A 20,269-nucleotide genomic window follows, 5' to 3' on the forward strand; every position below is an offset into this window, starting at 1 on the left:
ATTATGACTTGCTGAAAGTTTAAATGATGGTTAGTATTTTTAGCAATAAATTATCTTATAATTAAGGTGTGTACATTGTTTTTTAGACATAATGCTAATTATGTCTAAAATTGCACACTTAATAAACAATAGTATAGTGTAAACATAACTAACTTTTCTATGCACTGGGAAACCAAAAAATTTGTTTGACTTGCTTTATTATGATACTCATTTTATTGTGGTGGCCTGGAACCAAACCAGCAATATCTCCGAGGTACACCTCTATTTTTAGTTTGTTTAAACACTTTATGAACTATGGAGGAGGAGGCTGCAACACCCATAATTAAATACAAATTTTCCAGCCACTAAAATCTGCATTTCTTTTTAAGATTTTATTGATTTATTTGAGAGAGAGAGAGAGATTACAAGCAAGGGGTAGGGTAGAGGGAGAAGCAGGCTCCCCACTGAGCAGGGAGCCTGACGGGACTCCATCCCAGAACCCTGGGATCATGACCTGAGTCAAAAGCAGATGCTTAACGACTGAGCCACCCAGGTGCCCCAAATCTGCATTTTTCAATAAGGAACCCAAATAATTGTTTATCCTTTTTTAAAAAGTATTTTATTTATTTATTTATTTGAGGGAGAGAGCGAGAGAGGGAGAGAGAGATAAAGAGGGAGAGCATGAGCAGGGGGAGAGGGAGGAGTAAAGGGAAAAGCAGACTCTCTGATGATTAGGGAGCCCCATGCAGGGCTTGATGCCAGGACCTGGGGATCATGACCTGAGCCAAAGGCAGATGCTTAACCAACTGAGCCACCCAGGTGCCCCTAATTTTATCTTAACACTGTAATATATGGGTAATTCCAAGTAATAATGCTTTCTCATACTTTATTAGTAATTTCGTAACAAGAGATTTTTCTTTCAACATGAGCTTTCTTTAAATACCAGATTTTGAAAAAATCATGCCAGATATTTAAGTGAGGAAAAAGAACAGAATTTTGAATATAGTTGGTAGTTTGGAGAGAGAGCAAGGAGACCTACCTAGGTCCGTCTCTGGTTCTGCGATCAAGGAGAATTGTGACAAATACATTTCTTTATTTTTCAGACTTTCCTCAATGAAAGAGAAGTCTGGACTGGATTGATTTTTATACTTCTACCTTAAATATTTTATAATTCTAAACTAGTATCCCTTACCATTCTATATGGGTGACTATAAACATATTCACAAAATATTTTAGATCTAATTCCATTTGATAATGCTATAGTCAAAATTGATTTGAAAGGAAATCATGTTATCTATTTGATGTCAGAATCTTAATTCAAACTCTCAAATGGTAACTTGTCTAAATACTGTGTGAGTATATCTTTCCTTTCTTCTGTGTAACAATTGTCATCTTCCAGGGTCATGTTAATTATACCTCGCCCAATTGGCTTTGAAGAATGTCAGCATCTGTTATTAGTCCTTGATATATTCCCATACAAGGGATTTACAGGGGGGCTAAATGAAAATCTGTATATACTCTTACTCACCATTAATAGTGGAACTTGAACTTTTGGCTCAAGCCCCTGTTTGAGCCTCATTGATTTATAAAAAATTTTGAATTTAGTACCCAGAGTATATTTTGTTTTGGAAATATGATCTAATGGTAGAAGCATTGATCCAAAATTCTTAGGCTGTAGACCTAATATTTCTACAAACTCCTTGTAAAATTCAGATTCTATATAACCTCTGGGTACCTTAATTTCTCTGTTTATTAAAATGACTAATTTATATCTACCCCTTACTGCTTCATAGGGATGTTGTTGAAACATCATATATAATGACTCGTTTCTGTCACGGGCAATATACTTACAAAGATGAATTCTAATAATATAAGGTCACATTTTAATTTTTCAGAATTAAAAATACACATATCTTTTATACCCCAAAGGTGTAGCGGTGCTTGTGATTAATGACTGATTGGAAGCTTGAGTAACAGCTCAGCAGTAATGGTAATTTCTTAAAATTCAGTTTAAGAAGAAATCTCCAAAGAAAAGATGAGTATAAAAATGGAAAACTTACATAAGTTGAAAAGTAACGAAAACTAAAATAAAATGAAACAGAGAAAATACATACATCAAAGCTTACAAAGGGCAGTCAATATCTAAACAGTCAAAATAATTTATTAAAATATGTAACAAAAATACCAAGTCTGTAATAGACCTATGAAAATAGAGGTGAATAGGCAGTTGACACAGAAGGAGACAAAGATAATAAGCATATCAGGAAAAGTCCAATCTTGCTAGTAATCAGAGAACTTCAAATTAATGCAAAAGTTGGCACAATACCACTTTATTATATCATTTTATTGCATAAATATAAATTGACACAGAATTGATATAATACCGTATACAAAAATATGTGGAATACTATAATGAATATTTTATGGACCCACACCTTGCTTAAGAAATCATTCCCCACCATCACCCAGTTGTTGGGTTTTTTTAAAAAGATTATTTATTTATTTATTTATTATTTTGAGATACAGCATGACCTGAGAGAGGTATAGAAGGAGACGGAGAGAGAATCTCCTGCAGACTCCCCACTGAGCATGAAGCCCGATGCCATGCTCCATCCCAGGACCCCTGAGATCATGACCTAAGCCCAAAACAGGAGTCAAATGCTTAACTGACTGAGACACCCAGTTGCCCCCCACCATCCAGTTTTTTTTAAAATGATAACACTACTGACCAAGTTATGGTAGTGGCAGAATTATTACACTATACATTGTTGGTGGTATTGTAAAATTGGATCACTGTTTTACAAAGCAATATAGTAACACATGTCATTAGCCTTAAAAGTGTGTATACTTAAATAAATAAAAATAAAATCTTTAAAAAAAATGTGCATACTTTTGGCCTAGGAGTTCTTTTGAAGGCTATTATTCATGAAAGGAAAAGCATTTAGACATATAGCCTTCATTTTATTATTATTTATACTGATAAGAAATTAGAAATGACCTCGATATCCAACATTTTAGAAATAAGTAATGATATTCCAATTCAATGGATTAATTATAGAACTAGTCAAATTAAAAAAAAACTATTACTTAGCAAAATGTTTTTTCTCATTATGGCAAAATATACATAACATAAAATTTACCATTTTAACCATTTTTAAGTGTATGATTCTGTGCAGTAAGTACATTCACATTGTTATGCAACCATCACTACAATTATATCTAGAACTTTTTCATCATCCCCAGCTGAATCTCTTTACCTATAAAACAATAACTCCCCATTTCTTCCTCTTTCCACTCTTGGCAAATACTGTTCTACTTTCTGTCTCTGAATTTGACTAATCTGGATACCTCATATAATTAGAATCATACAATATTTGTCCCTTTGTGTCTGGCTTACTTCACATAGCATAATGTCTTCATGGTTTATCCATGTGTAGCATATGTTAGAATTTTATTCCCTTTTAAGGCTGAAGAATACTCCATTGTATGTGCATTCCACATTTTGTTTATCCATTCATTCATCAGTAGACATTTGGATTCTTTTCACCATTCAGCTCTTGAGAATAATGCTGCTATGAAGACGGTTGTACAAATATCTGTTTCTGATACACATCCACAAATGGAATTGCTGGGTCATGCAGTAATTTCATGTTTAATTTTTGGGGGAACTGACAATCTTTTCCACAATGGCTTCATATTTTACATTCCTACCAGCAACGAACAAGATTTCCATTTCTCTACATCTTTATCTGCACTTATTATTTTCTGGTTTGGGTTTCTTTTTTTATTTTTTTCTTTTTTTTTTTTTAATAGCTATCCTATTTGGTATGAAGTGGTAGCTCATTGTGGTCTGATTTGCATTTCCCTAATGATATGTTGAGCATCTTTTCATGTACTTATTAGCCATCTGTTATCTTCTTCAGAGAAATGTGTATTCAAGTCTTGTGACCATATTTTTAATTGAGTTTTTGGGGTTTTGTTGTGTTATAAGAGTTTTTAATATATTCTGGGTATTAATCCATTTTCAGGTGTATGATTGCAGATATTTTCTCTCATTCTGTGGGCTGCTTTTTCACTGTGTTGATACATTTTCTTCAAGCTCTGTTTTTAATACACATATCTTTTGTTTAAAAATAAAAATTAGTGCCTTAGAGATGGCACATATCTATACTGAAATATGAATAGATTTTAAGTGTAGGTACTCAATTTTCATATTGAAATTAAATATGGACTTAAGGGAATCAATGTAACCACTATGTAAGTTAAAAAAGAGAATATTATCAGCACCCCAGGAACCCTTGCTCTACCCAATTTTGTCCTGGTTCCTCCCTGTCTTCATCTCCTACTTCATTTCCTTTATTATCCTAGCTCATTCTAGCCATTCTAGTCACATTGCTGTTCTTCTAACACCAGGCACACTTTTACCTCAGAGCTTCTGATAGAGTATTCCCTCTATGTGGAATGCTTTGCTACCCACCATTCCTTTAGCTCATAAAAAGATTGGTCACATGATCCTGGTTGACATAAGTGGATAATTATCACAGATTATAGTACTAAGTAAGCTCTTGGAACACTGAAAAAATAAAATTTTAAAAAATCCCATATGATTCAAATTGAAAAAAAAAAATCCATTAAAAAAAAAAGTAATATAGCACTCTTCACCCATCCCTTCCACCAACCCTACATCCACAAAGCTTACTCCCTTGCCTTCTGTGCAGCAAAAATGGCTGCCCTTTCTATAGTCATAGCACATTGTTTTGGTGTCATATCCAAGAGTTGCCAAATCCAATGCCATGAAGCTTTTCTACTATGTTTTCTTCTTAGAATTTTATAGCTTTAGTACTTACATTTAGGTCTTTGATCCATTTTGTGTTAATTTTTGTTAATGGTGTAAGGAATTCAAATTAACTATTTTGCATTTGGATATCCAGGTTTCCCGGCTTCATTTGTTGGCCAGATTATCCTTTCTCCCATTGAATGGTCTGAACATCTTTTTTTTTTTTTTTTTCTTAAGATTTTATTTATTTGGGACGCCTGGTTAAGCCACTGCCTTCGGCTCAGGCCATGATCCCAGAGTCCTGGGATCAAGTCCCATGTTGGGCTTCTTGCTCAGCGGGGAGCTTGCTTCTTTCTCTACCTCTGCCTGCCACTCTGTCTGCTTTGTGCTCCTCTCTCTCTTTCTGACAAATAAATAAACAAAATCTTAAAAAAAAAAAAAAAGATTTTATTTTTGAGACAGAGCATGCGGGCAAGTGAGGGGGAGGTAAAGGGGAAGGGAGTGGGACAAGCAGACTCTGAGCAAAGCATGGAGCCTGACACCAGGCTAGATCTCAGGATCCCAAGACCATGACCTGAGCCAAAACCAAGAGTCGGGGGCTTACCCAACTGAGCTACTCAGGTGCCTCTGGTCTTAGAATCTTTGTTGAAAACTACTGATCATGCATGTAAGAGTTTATTTCTGGGCTATCTATATATTCCATTGGTCTATATATTTGTCTTTATGCCACTATCACACTGTTGATTATGTAGCTTTGAAGTGAATTTTTAAATTGGGACATGTAAGTTCTCTAACTTTGTTCTTATTTTTCAGTAGCAAATATTTTAGATTAACATTAAATAATAATAACAATAAAATAATGTTAATTAGAATATAAAAAGTAAGTTTTTATGTAAGACCCATCTTAGGAAGGATTACATAGAATCCAACTAGGATGATAGAATTATGCAGATTTTTCCCCTATTTCTAAACTTCCAATTTTATATGTATTTTGATGCTATGAATATACATATTAATAACATAAAATATGAAAATATAAATTATGGAAATAATTATCATTTATATAATAGGAAAATGATATATAAATACATGTTAGGGTTATTTAGCCTTTAAAAAAGTGGGTGTGGGCTCCAAAACTGTTAGAACTTGTACAGGAATTCAGTAAAGTGTCAGGATATAAAATCAATGCACAGAAATCAGTTGCATTTCTATACAGCAACAGCAAGACAGAAGAAAGAGAAATTAAGGAGTCAATCCCATTTACAGTTGCACCCAAAGCCATAAGATACCTAGGAATAAACCTAACCAAAGAGGCAAAGAATCTATACTCAGAAAACTAAAGTACTCATGAAAGAAATTGAGGAAGACACAAAGAAATGGAAAAATGTTCCATGCTCATGGATTGGAAAAACAAATATTGAGAAAATATCTATACTACCTAAACCAATCTACACATTTAATGCAATCCTTATCAAAATCCCTTCCACTTTTTTCAAAGAAATGGAACAAATAGTCCTAAAATTTATGTAGAACCAGAAAAGACCTCGAATAGCCAAAGGAATATTGAACAAGAAAGCCAAAGTTGGTGGTATCACAATTCCAGACTTCAATCTCTATTACAAAGCTGTCATCATCAAAACAGTATGGTACTGGCACAAAAAAAGACACATGGATCAATGGAACAGAATAGAGAGCCCAGAAATAGACCCTCAACTCTATGGTCAACTAATCTTCTACAAAGCAGGAAGGAATGTCCAATGGAAAAAAGACAGTCTCTTCAACAAATGTTGTTGGGAAAATTGGACAGCCACATGCAGAAAAATGTAACTGGGCCATTTCCTTACCCCACACACAAAAATAGCCTCAAAATGGATGAAAGACCTCAGTGTGATACAGGAATCCATCAAAATTTTGAGAAAAACACAGGCAGCAACCTCTTTGACCTCAGCCACAGCAACTTCTTCCTAGAAACGTTGCCAAAAGCAAGGGAAGCAAGGGCAAAAATGAACTATTTGGAATTCATCAAGATCAAAAGCTTTTGCACAAGAAAGAATACAGTCAATGAAACCGAAAGACAACTGAGAGAATGGGAGAAGATACTCACAAATGACATATCAGATAAAGGGCTAGTATCCAAAAATCTATAAAGAACTTATCCAACTCAACACCCAAAGAACAAATAATCCCATCAAGAAATGGGCAGAAGACATAAACAGACATTTCTGCAAAGAAGACATCCAGATGGCCAACAGACACATGAAAAAGTGCTCCATGTCACTCGGCATCAGGGAGATACAAATCAAAACCACAATGAGATATCACCTCACACCAATCAGAATGGCTCAGATTAACAAGTCAGGAAATGATAGATGTTGGCGAGGATGCGGAGAAAGGGGAACCCTCCTACACTCTTGGTGGGAATGCAAGTTGGTGCAACCACTCTGGAAAACAGCATGGAGATTCCTCAAAAAGCTGAAAATAGAGCTACCCTATGACCCAGCAGTTGCACTACTGGTTATTTACCCTAAAGATACAAACGTAATGATCTGAAGGGACACGTGCTTCCGAATGTTTATAGCAGCAATGTCCATAATAGCCAAACTATGGAAAGAACCTCGATATCCATCAACAGATGAATGGATGAAGAAGATGTGGTATCAATGGAATACTATGCAGCCATCAAAAGAAATGAAATCTTGCCATTTGCGACGATGTGGATGGAACTACAAGGTATTGCAAAATACGTCAATCAGAGAAAGACAACTATCATGTGATCGCTCTGATAGGAGGAAGCGGAGATGCAATGTGGGGGGTTTGGGGGGTAAGAAAAGAATAAATGAAACAAGATGGGATCTGGAGGGAGACAAACCATAAGAGACTCTTAACCTCACAAAACAAACAGGTTTGCTGGGGGGAGGGTGATCGGGAGAGGGTGGTGTGGTTATGGACATTGGGGAGGGTATATGCTATGGTAAGTGCTGTGAAATGTGTAAACCTGGAGATTCACAGACCCGTACCCCTGGGGATAAAAATATATGTTTATTAAAAAATTTAAAAATTAATTAAAAAAAAAAGTGGGTGTGGGGCGCTTGGGTGGCTCAGTCTTTAAGCGTCTGCCTTCAGCTCAGGTCATGATCCCAGGATTGTGGGATCAAGCCCTGCACTCGGCTCCCTCCTGGGTGAGGAGCCTGCTTCTTCTCCCACTTCCCCACTTGTGTTCTTTCTCTTGCTGTGTCTGTCAAATGAATAAATAAAATCTTTTAAAAAAATAATAAATTAACAAAGTGGGTGAGAAGTCATTCTCTGTAAATTATCTTTGTTCTCCCCTTTTTAGTGCCATAGTAAGTAATTCTATAATCAATTCCTAGTGTTTTTTATATATTGTATATAGCTAATGCGTATGGTTTCAGTAGCTTTCTTAATATGATTAAAGTCTTGGGCTTATTATTTAAATATCCTCCCAGATAATTTTTCAAACTCCTTTTTTATAAAGTCATTTCAAAACCTTGTAAATATGTTTGGAATTCATTAGGAATAGAACAGAAATGTTTTATATTATAGGTAGACAAGCCTATAATGATAAATTGAAGGATATTTTTGTACACATTTATGGCAATGACACAATTTCTCATATCTTCAATGGAGAATTTTTTACTTTTTGCATATGGCATCATCTTCCAGTTTTATTTAATTCTAGTTGAGAGCTCCTGGAGCTTTCGGTTTCAACCAGAAGGGATTTGGGTAACCAGAAATAGCAGAAATGATCACATAGAACGTTTTCTCAAAATTGATGTTTTTGAGCATTTTTTTATATCTGTAAAACTTAATCAGTATTGTTTGGGTTACCTGGGCTTGTAAAGATAATTTTGGTTGTCATATACTTTAACTTTTAAATACAAAGTCATCACTTTTCCTTTTAACATCAGTTTTAGTGGTCCTTAATCATTTTTACCATGTTCCAAGCACTAATCCTGCCCTAATTATCATGGCAGCATTTTTTAAAAAGATTTATTTATTTATTTGAGAGAGAGAGAGCGAGTGAGAGAGCACATGAGTGGTGGGAGGGGCAGAGGGAAAGAATCCTCAAGCAGATACCCTGCTGAGCGCAGAGCCTGACTCATTATGGAAAGTGGGGAGGGTCCTTGATCTCATGACCCATGAGATCATGACCTGAGCCAAAACTGAGACCTGGAGGGACACTCAACCAGCTGAGCCACCTAGGTGCCCCTCTAGCACCATTTTAATTTATTACACAGTTTCCATACTTCCCTCACTCTCATGAACTTTGTCTTTCTTCTTTTTTCCATGATTTCTTTTCCTAGCTTTTCATAAACTCTGCTAATCCTTCAAGATATGGTTCATAGATTGCCCTCTCCATTTACATCGATGCCCAAGCACCACCCCCCATCAGTCAGGCACTATTGAATACCTACAGTGTGCCAGGCATTATTTTAGGAACTAGAGTTATTATTTTGCACGTGATTATTTTCTTGTTCTAACCGTGTACTACTGTCAATTATAATTGGATTATGTTAGGTTGGTTTTCTGTTTGTTTTACCTCTTAAGGATATCGCAGATTCCTGGAGATCAGTGCTATATTTGACATTTCTTTTATATCCTCCTCAGTTTTTCTTTATTGTTCTGCATGCTAGAAACATTTACTAAGTATTTGAAAAAAAAATTTTTTTCCTTCATTTCAGGAGTGGCAATGTGTACAGTCAAAAGGTTGCTTTTTCTTAGAAGAAGATGGTGAAATCATTAGTCATCAATATAGGATGCAAATAGCTCAGAGATCCATGGTTTATCTAACAATTAAACCATTAAACCTGAGTCAAGTTGAAGGCAAGTTTTAAGTTTTTCATGTATTTTTAAAATCTCAATTTATGCCCTCTTTGAAAATATTTATGTAGATATTTGGAAGCCTTAGTAAAGAAAATAATCTACCTAAGAAACATAGTTACATATACTTCAAGAAAGAATTCGTTTATATTTGGACTATGTTATCATATTTTGCAAAGTATTTAAGTTGTTTTTTGTTATGTTTAAAGCATGTTATATTTTAATTCATTTAAAAGCAGAACAAAGTGTACACTGGTTTCCTCATGACATAGAATAAGCTTTATTTACTAATTTTTAGCTTTTCCATTTGTGAATTTTTAAAATTCATATGTTTAAGAGAAGTTTTATAGGAACATAATTTGTGCCAATATGAGCTGCAAACAACCTTTATTAATCTTTGCATTCATGGTAATATTGTTTTTTTGTATTTAAATGTTAGGTACAAATTAATCTCCTAGTGTCTGAAATGGTTATTGTATTTTTAATTAGTGAAAATGTCTATAAGGGTACTTTCCCTAGATATCCTTTTAATGTTGATTATTCTAAATATCAATTTTTATTTTTATTTTATTATGTTTACATAATAAGAAAATACTTACTTTATAACTAGATGAATCTTCCCCATTCTGTTCTTTTTTCTTCCTAAGGTAGAGATTATAAAAGTTTTTACTGTGTATCTTATGAGATACTTAAAACATTTGGTGGTTGATGCTTTTAAGTGACAATTACAATTATCACTTTTTTAGATAAAAGTATCAAGATAGGCCTGCATATTCAATGCAGATGTTAATTCTCCATATTCTTATGAAGGAGATCCTTTATTCAATAATTTATCAGTTACCAATTGAGGGCTTTATATATCAAATATCATTTTAGGTGTTTAGGATACATAAGAGTACATGTACAACAACAACAGAGTACAAAAAAGACAAAACTTCTTGCCCTTATGAACTTACATTCTAGTGGGGGAAACTAATAATAAATAATAAACATAATAAATAGTAAATGGTAGGGCATATTAGAAAGTGACAAGTCCTATGGGAAAATAGAGAGGGATAAGGCATTGTGAAACCTGAGGGAATATGAGTTGCCATTGAAATGGAGTGGTTAGTGTATACTTCATTAAGAAGCTGACCTTTGAGCAAAGACTTTGAAAGAGGTGTAACAATTATCAACTGCTATATAACAAATTACCCCAAAACTCAGTGGCTTAAAACAATTAAATAGTTATTCACTAGTAAGCAGGTTTGCTAAATAGTTATTTTGTTTTGAGCTGTGCTTTGTTTTTTTCTGTAGGACTCACTCATGCATCTGTGATCAGCTGCAGGTTAGGTCATTGCTGGCTTTACTGGTCTTGGCTAGTCTCTGTGAGGTCTCAGCTGGGACAACTGGACTCTGCCCCATTTAATCTCTTACCTTCTAGTGAGTTAGCCTGGACTTGTTCTCTTCATGTAACAGGGATCTCAAAGAAAAAGCAGAAGCACTTAGGGCTTCCTGAGGCTTCTGCTACATTCTGTTGTTCACAGCAGGTTATAAGCAAGTCCAGATTTATAACATAGAGAACTAGACTTTTCTCTTGTTGGAGGAGCTGCAAAGTTGCATTGTAATGTGCTGTGAATATAGAGAGGGCAGCCATTTCTGCTGTCTTCCACAGAAGGCAAGGGAGTAAGTTTTCTGGATATAGGGCTGGTGGAAAGGATGGGTGAAGAGTGGTAGGTGGCCAAGCGTTCCACATAGAGGGGATACTCTAATCAGATGCTCTGAGGTGAGAGTGTGACTGGTGTTAGAAGAATAGCAAGGTCACTAGAATGGCTAGAATGAGCTAGGAGAATGAAGGAATAAAGCAGGAGATGAAGACAGGGAGGAACCAGGACAAAATGGGGTAGAAATGATTTTGTTTGTTGGTTTGTTTTTGCCATAATAAAGACTCGGGCTTCTGAGAGAAATGAGGAATGTTAGGAGGATTTTTCCCGTGGCTGCCCTCATGATTTTTTCTTTATCTTTAATTTACAACTGTTTGAATATATGTCTAGGTACTTTTGTTTTTCTCATTGATGCTGTTATTGTGGAGTGTGTTTATATTTATTCTGCTTGGATTTTTGACTTACTGTCTTTCATTATTTTTAGAAAAATTTTCCACTTTTATTTCTTCAAATATTTCTTCTGCTCTTTCTTTTCTTTTTCCATTTATATGGTGCCTGACATCTAGTCTGCCATGCTGCACTACAGATAGGCCAGTGCTTGTATCTCCTCTCTTCCTGGAAGGGTGTGCCTTTTCTTGGATTTCATACTACTTGGTTACCCTGGGACCTCAGCTCTGATGAGTTAAAGGAATAAGAAATTATGATTTATGTACTGTTTCTTATTGTTAGGGTAGGAGCAACATTAATCCAACTCTCAACTCCATGAGAGGATTTTGAGTAGAGATCATACATAACCTGACATATTTTAACAAAAGCAGTCAGGTTGCTATATTGGAAATAGATTGAAGGGTACCCAAGTGCATGTAAGGGGTCCAGCTATGATGCTATTATAGACTTATAGGAAGGTACTGCTGATGCTTTGAATCAGAAATGTAGAAGTGATAAGAAGTGGGTATCCTGGATATATTTTGAAGGCTAAACCACAGGATTTCCTGAAGACTGGCTATCATATGCAGGAGAAGAAAAAAGTTAAAGATGATTTCAAGATTTTTGGCTTGATTGGAAGTAGAGCAACTGGAGGATGAATTACTATTTACTGAGACTGAGAAAGAATATAGATGGACAGTTGCTTTTTTTTTAAGGGGTTGGAGAAGGTCAGTTTTAGACATAGAAGTTCAAGTGGAAATGTCAAATAGGCAGTTGATTATATGGGTCTAAAGTTCAAAGAAAAGGTTCCAGTTGAAGATGTAAATTATGGAGTTGCCAGCACATAGGTGGGGTCTAACATCTTTTCCCCCAGTGCCTTTCCATAGGTAAGCTAGTGCTTGAATCTCATCTCTTGGAAAGGGTTTGTTTTTCCTTGGATTTCAGGCCTTGCAACCTCAGCTTTCTGATAAATTTAAGAAAAGTTCTGATTTTTAGAAAGTAAGTATAGACAATATTTCTAGCAAGGTCCCTGTATATAGTTATAGATGCTGTGATGTTTCTATATAAAAAAGGGTTATGTATTTCTATATAAAAACAGGTTATGTATTTCTTTTTTTTAAATTTTTTTTTATTTTTTTTTTTTTAAAGATTTTATTTATTTATTTGAGATTAGGCAGAGAGGCAGGCAGAGAGAGAGAGAGAGGAGGAAGCAGGCTCCTGCTGAGCAGAGAGCCTGATGCGGGACTCTATCCCAGGACCCCGAGATCATGACCTGAGCTGAAGGCAGCGGCTTAACCCACTGAGCCACCCAGGCGCCCAGGTTATGTATTTCTTTAAAAAAAATATCCAGGGCGCCTGGGTGGCTCAGTGGGTTAAGCCGCTGCCTTCGGCTCAGGTCATGATCTCAGGGTCCTGGGATCGAGTCCCGCATCGGGCTCTCTGCTCAGCAGGGAGCCTGCTTCCCAATCTCTCTCTCTGCCTGCCTCTCCGTCTACTTGTGATTTCTCTCTGTCAAATAAATAAATAGAATCTTTTAAAAAAAAAAAAAAAATAAAAATAAAAATAAAAATAAAAAAATAAAAAAAATATCCAAAGGGGAAAGAAACCACCAGCTTCTATTTACAGAGGAAAGAGTAAGTAGTAATTGCTTATTTTAAGATGTTTGGGTTTTTTGTTTCTAGGAAAACCATCCCCTTGGATATCAGTTGATACTGCCTTATATATTCTTAAGGAAAATGAGAGTCAAGCAAATCTACAACTCATGTGTTTTACTGAACTACGAAATAGAGAAGTATACATATTTATTTCCTAATGTTTAATTTGAAAATAAAATATGATCTCAAGTTTGGGGAAAATAGTAGTTTTTCTATATTTGTTTTTAATTTTTGTATCTTCCCCTCCAGTTAGGGTATATACAGTACTTAAGCACTATGCATATTATAGATCTCATTAATTGTGTTGGATGTTTTCTTGTTTGCTGAGATTAAGAGCTAAGGATTGATTAGTAGTCTTGGCTTCATAACTTATAAGTTGTATGACATTTTACTTCACTTTCTTCTTCTCTAAATGCCCAGATGACTCACATGTGAACATTTTTTTTTTATATGCAATGAAAATTATTGATGCCAGTGGATTTTTTCCCTAAATACAAGCAATTCAAGACTTTGGAAAAGTTGCTTTAGATGTTTGTCTTTCTTATAATCCTACTGCAAAAAAGAAAAACTTCAAGATTACTATCCTCAGGCTTGACTCATGGGTTCAAAAATAGATTGATCTGAAGGAATGCTTTTAAATGATTTTATATGTTGCCTGTGGGGTTGTTCTGATCTTTCCTAATTATATATTTACTCAGAGGCCAAATATGTGAGGCAGATACATAAATGTGGCTATTTATTTTATGAGGACTACAAAATACATCTGCTACACAACAACAGGAATAATACTATTCAAGGGCTTACTGCAGTATCATATTTAATCTTTATATAGGTCCAGCGGCAGACAAACATTTCCCTGATGGAATGTTGTATAAAAGTCTTTATTGTAGGCTTCCTAACAGGCAAGAATAGTTATAGGCAAGAAACAAATAAAATGATAGAAGCTAATGTTTTGATGAAACTCTTCTTCAGAACTGACTACAAAGTTAAGTTCAAGATAAAGCATTGTCTAAAACAATAGCTTTTCCCATTTTGTTTTGGATAAAATTGCTTTCTTATGATATTGCATGTATAAAAATGTTAGTACATAGCAAGCCTGTAATAAACTTTGAATGAGTTTCTATTTACCTTTTTACTATATCGGCTTCTGTTTCTCTGTAATGTGTCATATTTACAAAAGATTTTTAGCTTTAGTTTTAGTTTCACAATTTTCTTTAAGCAAAGTTTTGTGCCCATGAAAGACTTTCCATTTGCCATCCACCGTGGCAGCTCAAGGTTATATGTGGAGATAGGGAAATTCTCAGGATAACATGTATTAGGAAACAGCAGGAACTGCTTCTCACTCCTAGATATCAGCCTAAATCTGACCAGTTTATAAGATTATGGTTTCCCAAGGAGGGATTTGGTCAATCTTTAGGCTTCAAAATGACCTGACCCTAGTTTTACTGGATTACTTTTGTATCGAGATAGAATGTTGTTACTTTAGAATGATTATGGTTCTGCTGACTTGTGAGAGCAGAAATAGGGCTGATCCCAGAATTCATATAAGCAACTTTATTTTGTGTATGAGTCCCCAGGATGATCTAAAATACATCTGCATTTTGGAAGTTTTTGGATACAATCCTGGGTAGAATTCCCTAAGGCGATTCTGTGCTGAAGGGCAAATAGCTGTTTGCTTGCTATTATACACCATGAGAAATGCTTAATGTATTTGACAGAGATAACCCCTAGGTTTTAAAAGTAGCCGTTTGGTTCCAGAACACACCTAGAAGTTCCATAGAGAGATGTCATTATACTTTCTTTTATGAAACAGAAGAATAAAATGTTTCCCATACAAATGTCCTGGCACTCATAAATATACTGTGATGGAAAAGAATTTTGTGTAAGGTAGGTTTATCTGGGATTCTACCATCTTGTTTTATAGTCCATATTATATAAATGATAGTAGAATTCCAGTGCTTCTGTCTACATAATTACACTCTTACAAATGTGGCTAGTTCATATAAATAGTGAACTCTTGAAATATTTTTAATTTCGGTAATTGAAATCTAATTTACAAATCACATATTTTTGTTTCGAATATTTTATTTTGAATCAAACTAGGGAATTGTGACTGAAAAATTATTCTAAGATCTCTGCTTTCTGTTGAAGATATTTGCATCACAAACATTTTTTAAGATTAGTGAGGAAGATTGAGAAATTATGTAACTTCTTACTACTATACTGTTAGGCATTTGTTTTTAAAATATATTATGAACTACATCTAATGGTCTTGTGCCAGGGCTACCATTAACAAAAAGGTTTTTTTAATATTTTATTTATTTATTTGACAGAGAAAGACACAGTGAGAGAGGGAACAGAAGCAGAGGGAGTGGGAGAGGGAGAAGCAGGCTTCCTGCCCAGCAGGGACCCTGATGTGGGGCTCAATCATAACCTGAGCTGGAGGCAGGCATTTAACAACTAAGCCACCCAGGCTCCCCCATAAAAAGATTTTGAAGCCTGTAAAAGATTAACAGAAGCATAATAGAGTTGGTGAATATTGATAAATTAACTTTTAACACTTCTCTTTCAGAAGAAAGATCAAAAGTTAGTAAGATTCATGGTGGTTGTTGTTTTCTAATTCTTTTGAGAAAAGGTGTTTGGGTGGACTGGAGAACTAGGACCTGGAATTTATTGGTTAATTCCTTCCACAACTGGCTGTAGGCTGAAGAAAGAAATAAAACCAATAACTGAAGAGGCCCAACTTGTGTATAGAGATGAAACAGGGGAATTATCTCTTACAAAAGAATTTAGGTAAGTTTTGTTTATTAAGGCTAGAACTATAACATCTAAACAGGTTATAGATCAATAGCCTGTCTTCCATCCTTTCCTTTGGCCAGCCAACACCCCTAGATTCGAATTCAGTAACTCAACTCACTCACTGGGCATTTGAAAATGATTTTCCATTCACAGATCTGGGATTGCCTTTCATTTCTGGGTTGCATTTAGCAAGTCAACTTTAGTTGCCTTTCATTTCTGGGTTGCATTTAGCAAGTCAACTTTAGTTGCCTTTCATTTCTGGGTTGCATTTAGCAAGTCAACTTTAGTCACACATCTACAGATTTCTACCTGACTAGGTAGGCACTGCCTTGGAAATAGATCCTGCTAGTTGCTCTGTTAATTTAGATAACTATCAAATATGAAATCCAAATATTTAGGTGGCTCTCTCATCCCCTAGATAGATATAATAACATTAGGTAGAAGAAGAAGAGAGTAGATTGGAGAAAGGGGAAGAAAAGGAGGGTATTACTATTCATTAAGGTCCTACTATGTGTTGAGATACTATGGTTGTTTCAGAAGCTTGTTTATCTCAAGTAGACTTCGTAAGAAATATATCTGGGTACATTTAGTTTTAAAAAATTGTTTAATGCCTTGATATTACTTCATTTTAGTCTAGTTGTCTTGAAGACAAATAATTTCTTATTTTTGTAATTTTAGGTCAACTTTATTAGATATATTTGAAGTAATTGATTTAGATGGAAATGGTCTTCTAAGCCTTGAAGAATATAATTTTTTTGAATTGAGAACAAGTGGTGAGAAATGTGATGAAGATGCTTGGGCTGTCTGCCGTGGTAAGCACTTGTCTTTTTCCTTTTTTTTTTTTTTTTAAGATTTTATTTATTTATGTGAGAGAGAGAGAGTACACAAGTAAGAGGAGGGAGAGGGACAAGCAGACTTTGTTCTGAACACCAAACCTAATGTGGAGCTTGATCCTGTGACCCTGAGATCATGACATGAGCCGAAATTAAGTCAGCCACTTAACTGACTGAGCCACCCTGGTACCCTGCACTTTCCTTTTTCTTAGTGGATACATAAAAATATGTAGTGTCTTTTCATTCTTAAGAAGTAAAATGTTAAACTTCTCCATAGAATATTATTAGGGCAATTAGGACAGTTAAAAAGTAATAGCTTTGAGGGGTGCCTGGGTGGCTTAGTCAGTTAAGCTTCTACTTTTGGCTCAGGTCATGATCCCAGGGTCCTGGGATAGAGCCCCACATTGGCCTCCCTGCTCAGAGGAGATCCTGGTTCTTCCTCTCCCTCTGCCTGCCCTTACTCCCCATACTCATGCTCATGCTCTCCCTCTCTCTCTAATAAGTAAAATCTCTTTTTTTTTTTAAAGTAGTAACATTGTTTGTAGACCATAAAAACATAAACATTTATTTTCCTTAGGTTGATAGTTGGTATAGTATTTAAGTTAAAATATCAATTACTTAAATATAATTTCATTTTTAGCCTATGCTCTTTGGAGCTTAGAATGGAAAAAAATTTTGTCCCAGCTCTTGATAATAATGGGACTGAAGTGGTTGAGAGCCCTGAATTGTGCCCAGGACAGGGCATCAAAGAACTAACAGGCTAGAGTTTTACTAAAAATTAAGCAGTTTCCAGAAAGTTCTTTTTTTTTTTTTTTTAAGATTTTATTTATTTATTTGAGAGAGAGAGAGACAAGATAGCAAGAGAGAGAAGATGAGCAAAGAGGAGAGGGAGAAGCAGTCTCCCCATTGAACAGGGGGGAGAAAGTACATCCTTGGAGGTATGGACACCAAAAATACCAAGGTAGGCAAAGAAAAATACTGAGGATGAGACAAATTCTGTTATCTCTTAGGAGAAGTCTGGGAAGAGAGGAGGACTTACATATTTAAGCCAAGGACTGAAAGATCAAAGGGGAAAACCAAAAAGCCATAGCCAGCTATAGATCACTGAATAAGAAAACCAGAATGCATTCAGAAGACAGATTAACTCACATATTGGTGTCACTGGGGTAGTAATGTGTCCTACTCCTTTGGTTCTTAAGATGGTTCTTAAGGTTGGCAAAGTCAGTGAGCCAGGTGGGATTCTTATAAATCTGTCTATCTAAACAGCAAATAAAGTAGAAATATTATTAATAGAAAGATTTTCAAAAAAAATATTTATTTTTTTTTCTGTGAAGACTTTATTTGACAGAGAGATAGAGTCAGAGAGCACAAGCAGAGGGAATGGCAGAGGAAGAGGAAGAATCAGGCTCCCCACTGAGCAGGGAGCCCCAACTGCAGGGCTTGATCCCAAGATGCTGAGTTCAGGACCTGATCTAAAGGCAGATGCTCAGCCATCTGAGCCACTCAGGCGTCCCACATAAATATATCTTTTTAACTGGAAGTTTATGTAATATAATCAGGAACAAGAAATACATGTTGGTTTATACTATTAAACTTTGAATAACAAGATTGATAATACACAGAATAGTTTTAGGAAGATATAATCATCTTGCAACTTTAATGATACAATCTTTTGATTATTGTTGGCACTAGAGCACATTCAATAAGAGTGAATCATAATTAGAATTTTCTTAGGGTAAAGTTTTTGATGAATAAAATTTTAGTTTCATAATTGGGGGAGCCTAGCTGGCTAAGTCAGTTAAACATCTGACTCTTGATCTCAGTTCAGGTCTTTGTCTTAGGGTCACGAGCTCAGGCCCTGCTTGAAGCCTCCTTAAAAAATAATAATAATAGGGGTGCCTGGGTGGCTCAGTGGGTTAAGCCTCTGCCTTCGGCTTAGGTTATGATCCCAGGGTCCTGGGATGAGCCCCACCTTAGGCTCTCTGCTCAGCAGGGATCCTGCTTCCTCCTCCCTCTCTGCCTGCCTCTCTGCCTACTTGTAATCTTTGTCTGTCAAATAAATAAATAAAATCTTTTAAAAAATAATAATAATTTAATTGGTAGAATGATAGTTAACATTTTTTTTTTTAAAGATTTTTTTTATTTATTTATTTGTCAGAGAGAGAGCGAGCGAGAGCGAGCACAGGCAGACAGAGTGGAAGGCAGAGTCAGAGGGAGAAGCAGGCTCCCCGCGGAGCAAGGAGCCCGATGTGGGACTCGATCCCAGGACACTGGGATCATGACCTGAGCCGAAGGCAGCTGCTTAACCAACTGAGCCACCCAGGCGTCCCATAGTTAACATTTTTTTGAAAATTTACCATATACCAGTTGGAAGTACTTCTTTTTTTTTTTTTTTAAGAGAAGTGGGGGGTGGGGCAGAGGGAGGAGGAGAGATAATCTTAAGCAGGCTCCACACCCAGCACAGAACCCATTGCAGGGCTCAACCTAACAACCGATGATATCATGATCTGAGGTGAGATCATGACCTGAGCCAAAATCAAGAGTCAGATGCTTTACCAACTGAGCCACCCAGGTGCCCCCAGTTGGAAATACTTCTATACATCAACTCTCTGAGGTATATCCTATTATTTCTTATTTTATAAATAAGGAAAACAGAATCAAAGACAGTAAGTCATCTGATCAAACAGCAAGAAAATTTCACAGCTGAGTTTCTCATCCAGGCAATTAAATACCACAACCTTAAATCCCCTGCTATAAAAAAAGTCCCCAAGTCTGGTTGACTTAAAAAATGATTTAGAGGGGATTCTCCTTCACCAGTGTTAATAATACTGAAAAGAATTAGGCTTTTTAAGTTCTAAAAATTTTTGTTTTTCTAATCATACATAATATTAATTTTATCTATCCTCCTTGATAATATGAATCTGTGTTATTTATCTGTAAGATAATAAACTTTTTAAACTTAAAAGTACCTTTATTTTTATTATTTTTTAATAGACTTTATTTTTAGAGTAGTTTTAGGTTTATAGTAAGGATTCACTAGATCTCTCATATATTCTTTTTCCACCCTCTATGAATTTCTTCTACTTTTAACATCTTGCATTACTTTGATACAATTGTTAGAATTGATGAACCAATACTAATGCATTTTTACTAACTAAAATCCATAGCTTATATTAGGGTTATATTGTACTGTACAGTTCTCTGGATTTTAGCAAATATATAATGTCATGTACCTGCCATTTATAGTATCATACAGAGTAATTTCATTGCCTTAAAAATCCCTTGTGTTCTAGCTACTCATGTATCTATTCATCCCTT

At 35.4% G+C, this 20,269-nt stretch overlaps 1 protein-coding gene across 2 annotated transcripts in view; it reads left to right on the top strand.

Moving 5' to 3' along the window:
- EFCAB7 (EF-hand calcium binding domain 7) overlaps positions 1-20,269 on the top strand; it is a 51,133-nt gene that overhangs the window by 16,172 nt on the left and 14,692 nt on the right. For both annotated transcript variants that reach the window (XM_004751673.3, XM_004751674.3), the window contains exons 7-10: positions 9,457-9,598; positions 13,347-13,456; positions 15,955-16,112; positions 16,797-16,930. In XM_004751673.3, the coding sequence (XP_004751730.1) occupies positions 9,457-9,598; positions 13,347-13,456; positions 15,955-16,112; positions 16,797-16,930 (544 nt within the window). The remainder of the gene's footprint in view (positions 1-9,456; positions 9,599-13,346; positions 13,457-15,954; positions 16,113-16,796; positions 16,931-20,269) is intronic.

The sequence above is a fragment of the Mustela putorius genome, unplaced genomic scaffold, assembly GCF_011764305.1.
Source record: "Mustela putorius furo isolate JIRA1106 unplaced genomic scaffold, ASM1176430v1.1 tig00003853_pilon_pilon_pilon, whole genome shotgun sequence".
Classification (NCBI taxonomy): domain Eukaryota; kingdom Metazoa; phylum Chordata; class Mammalia; order Carnivora; family Mustelidae; genus Mustela; species Mustela putorius.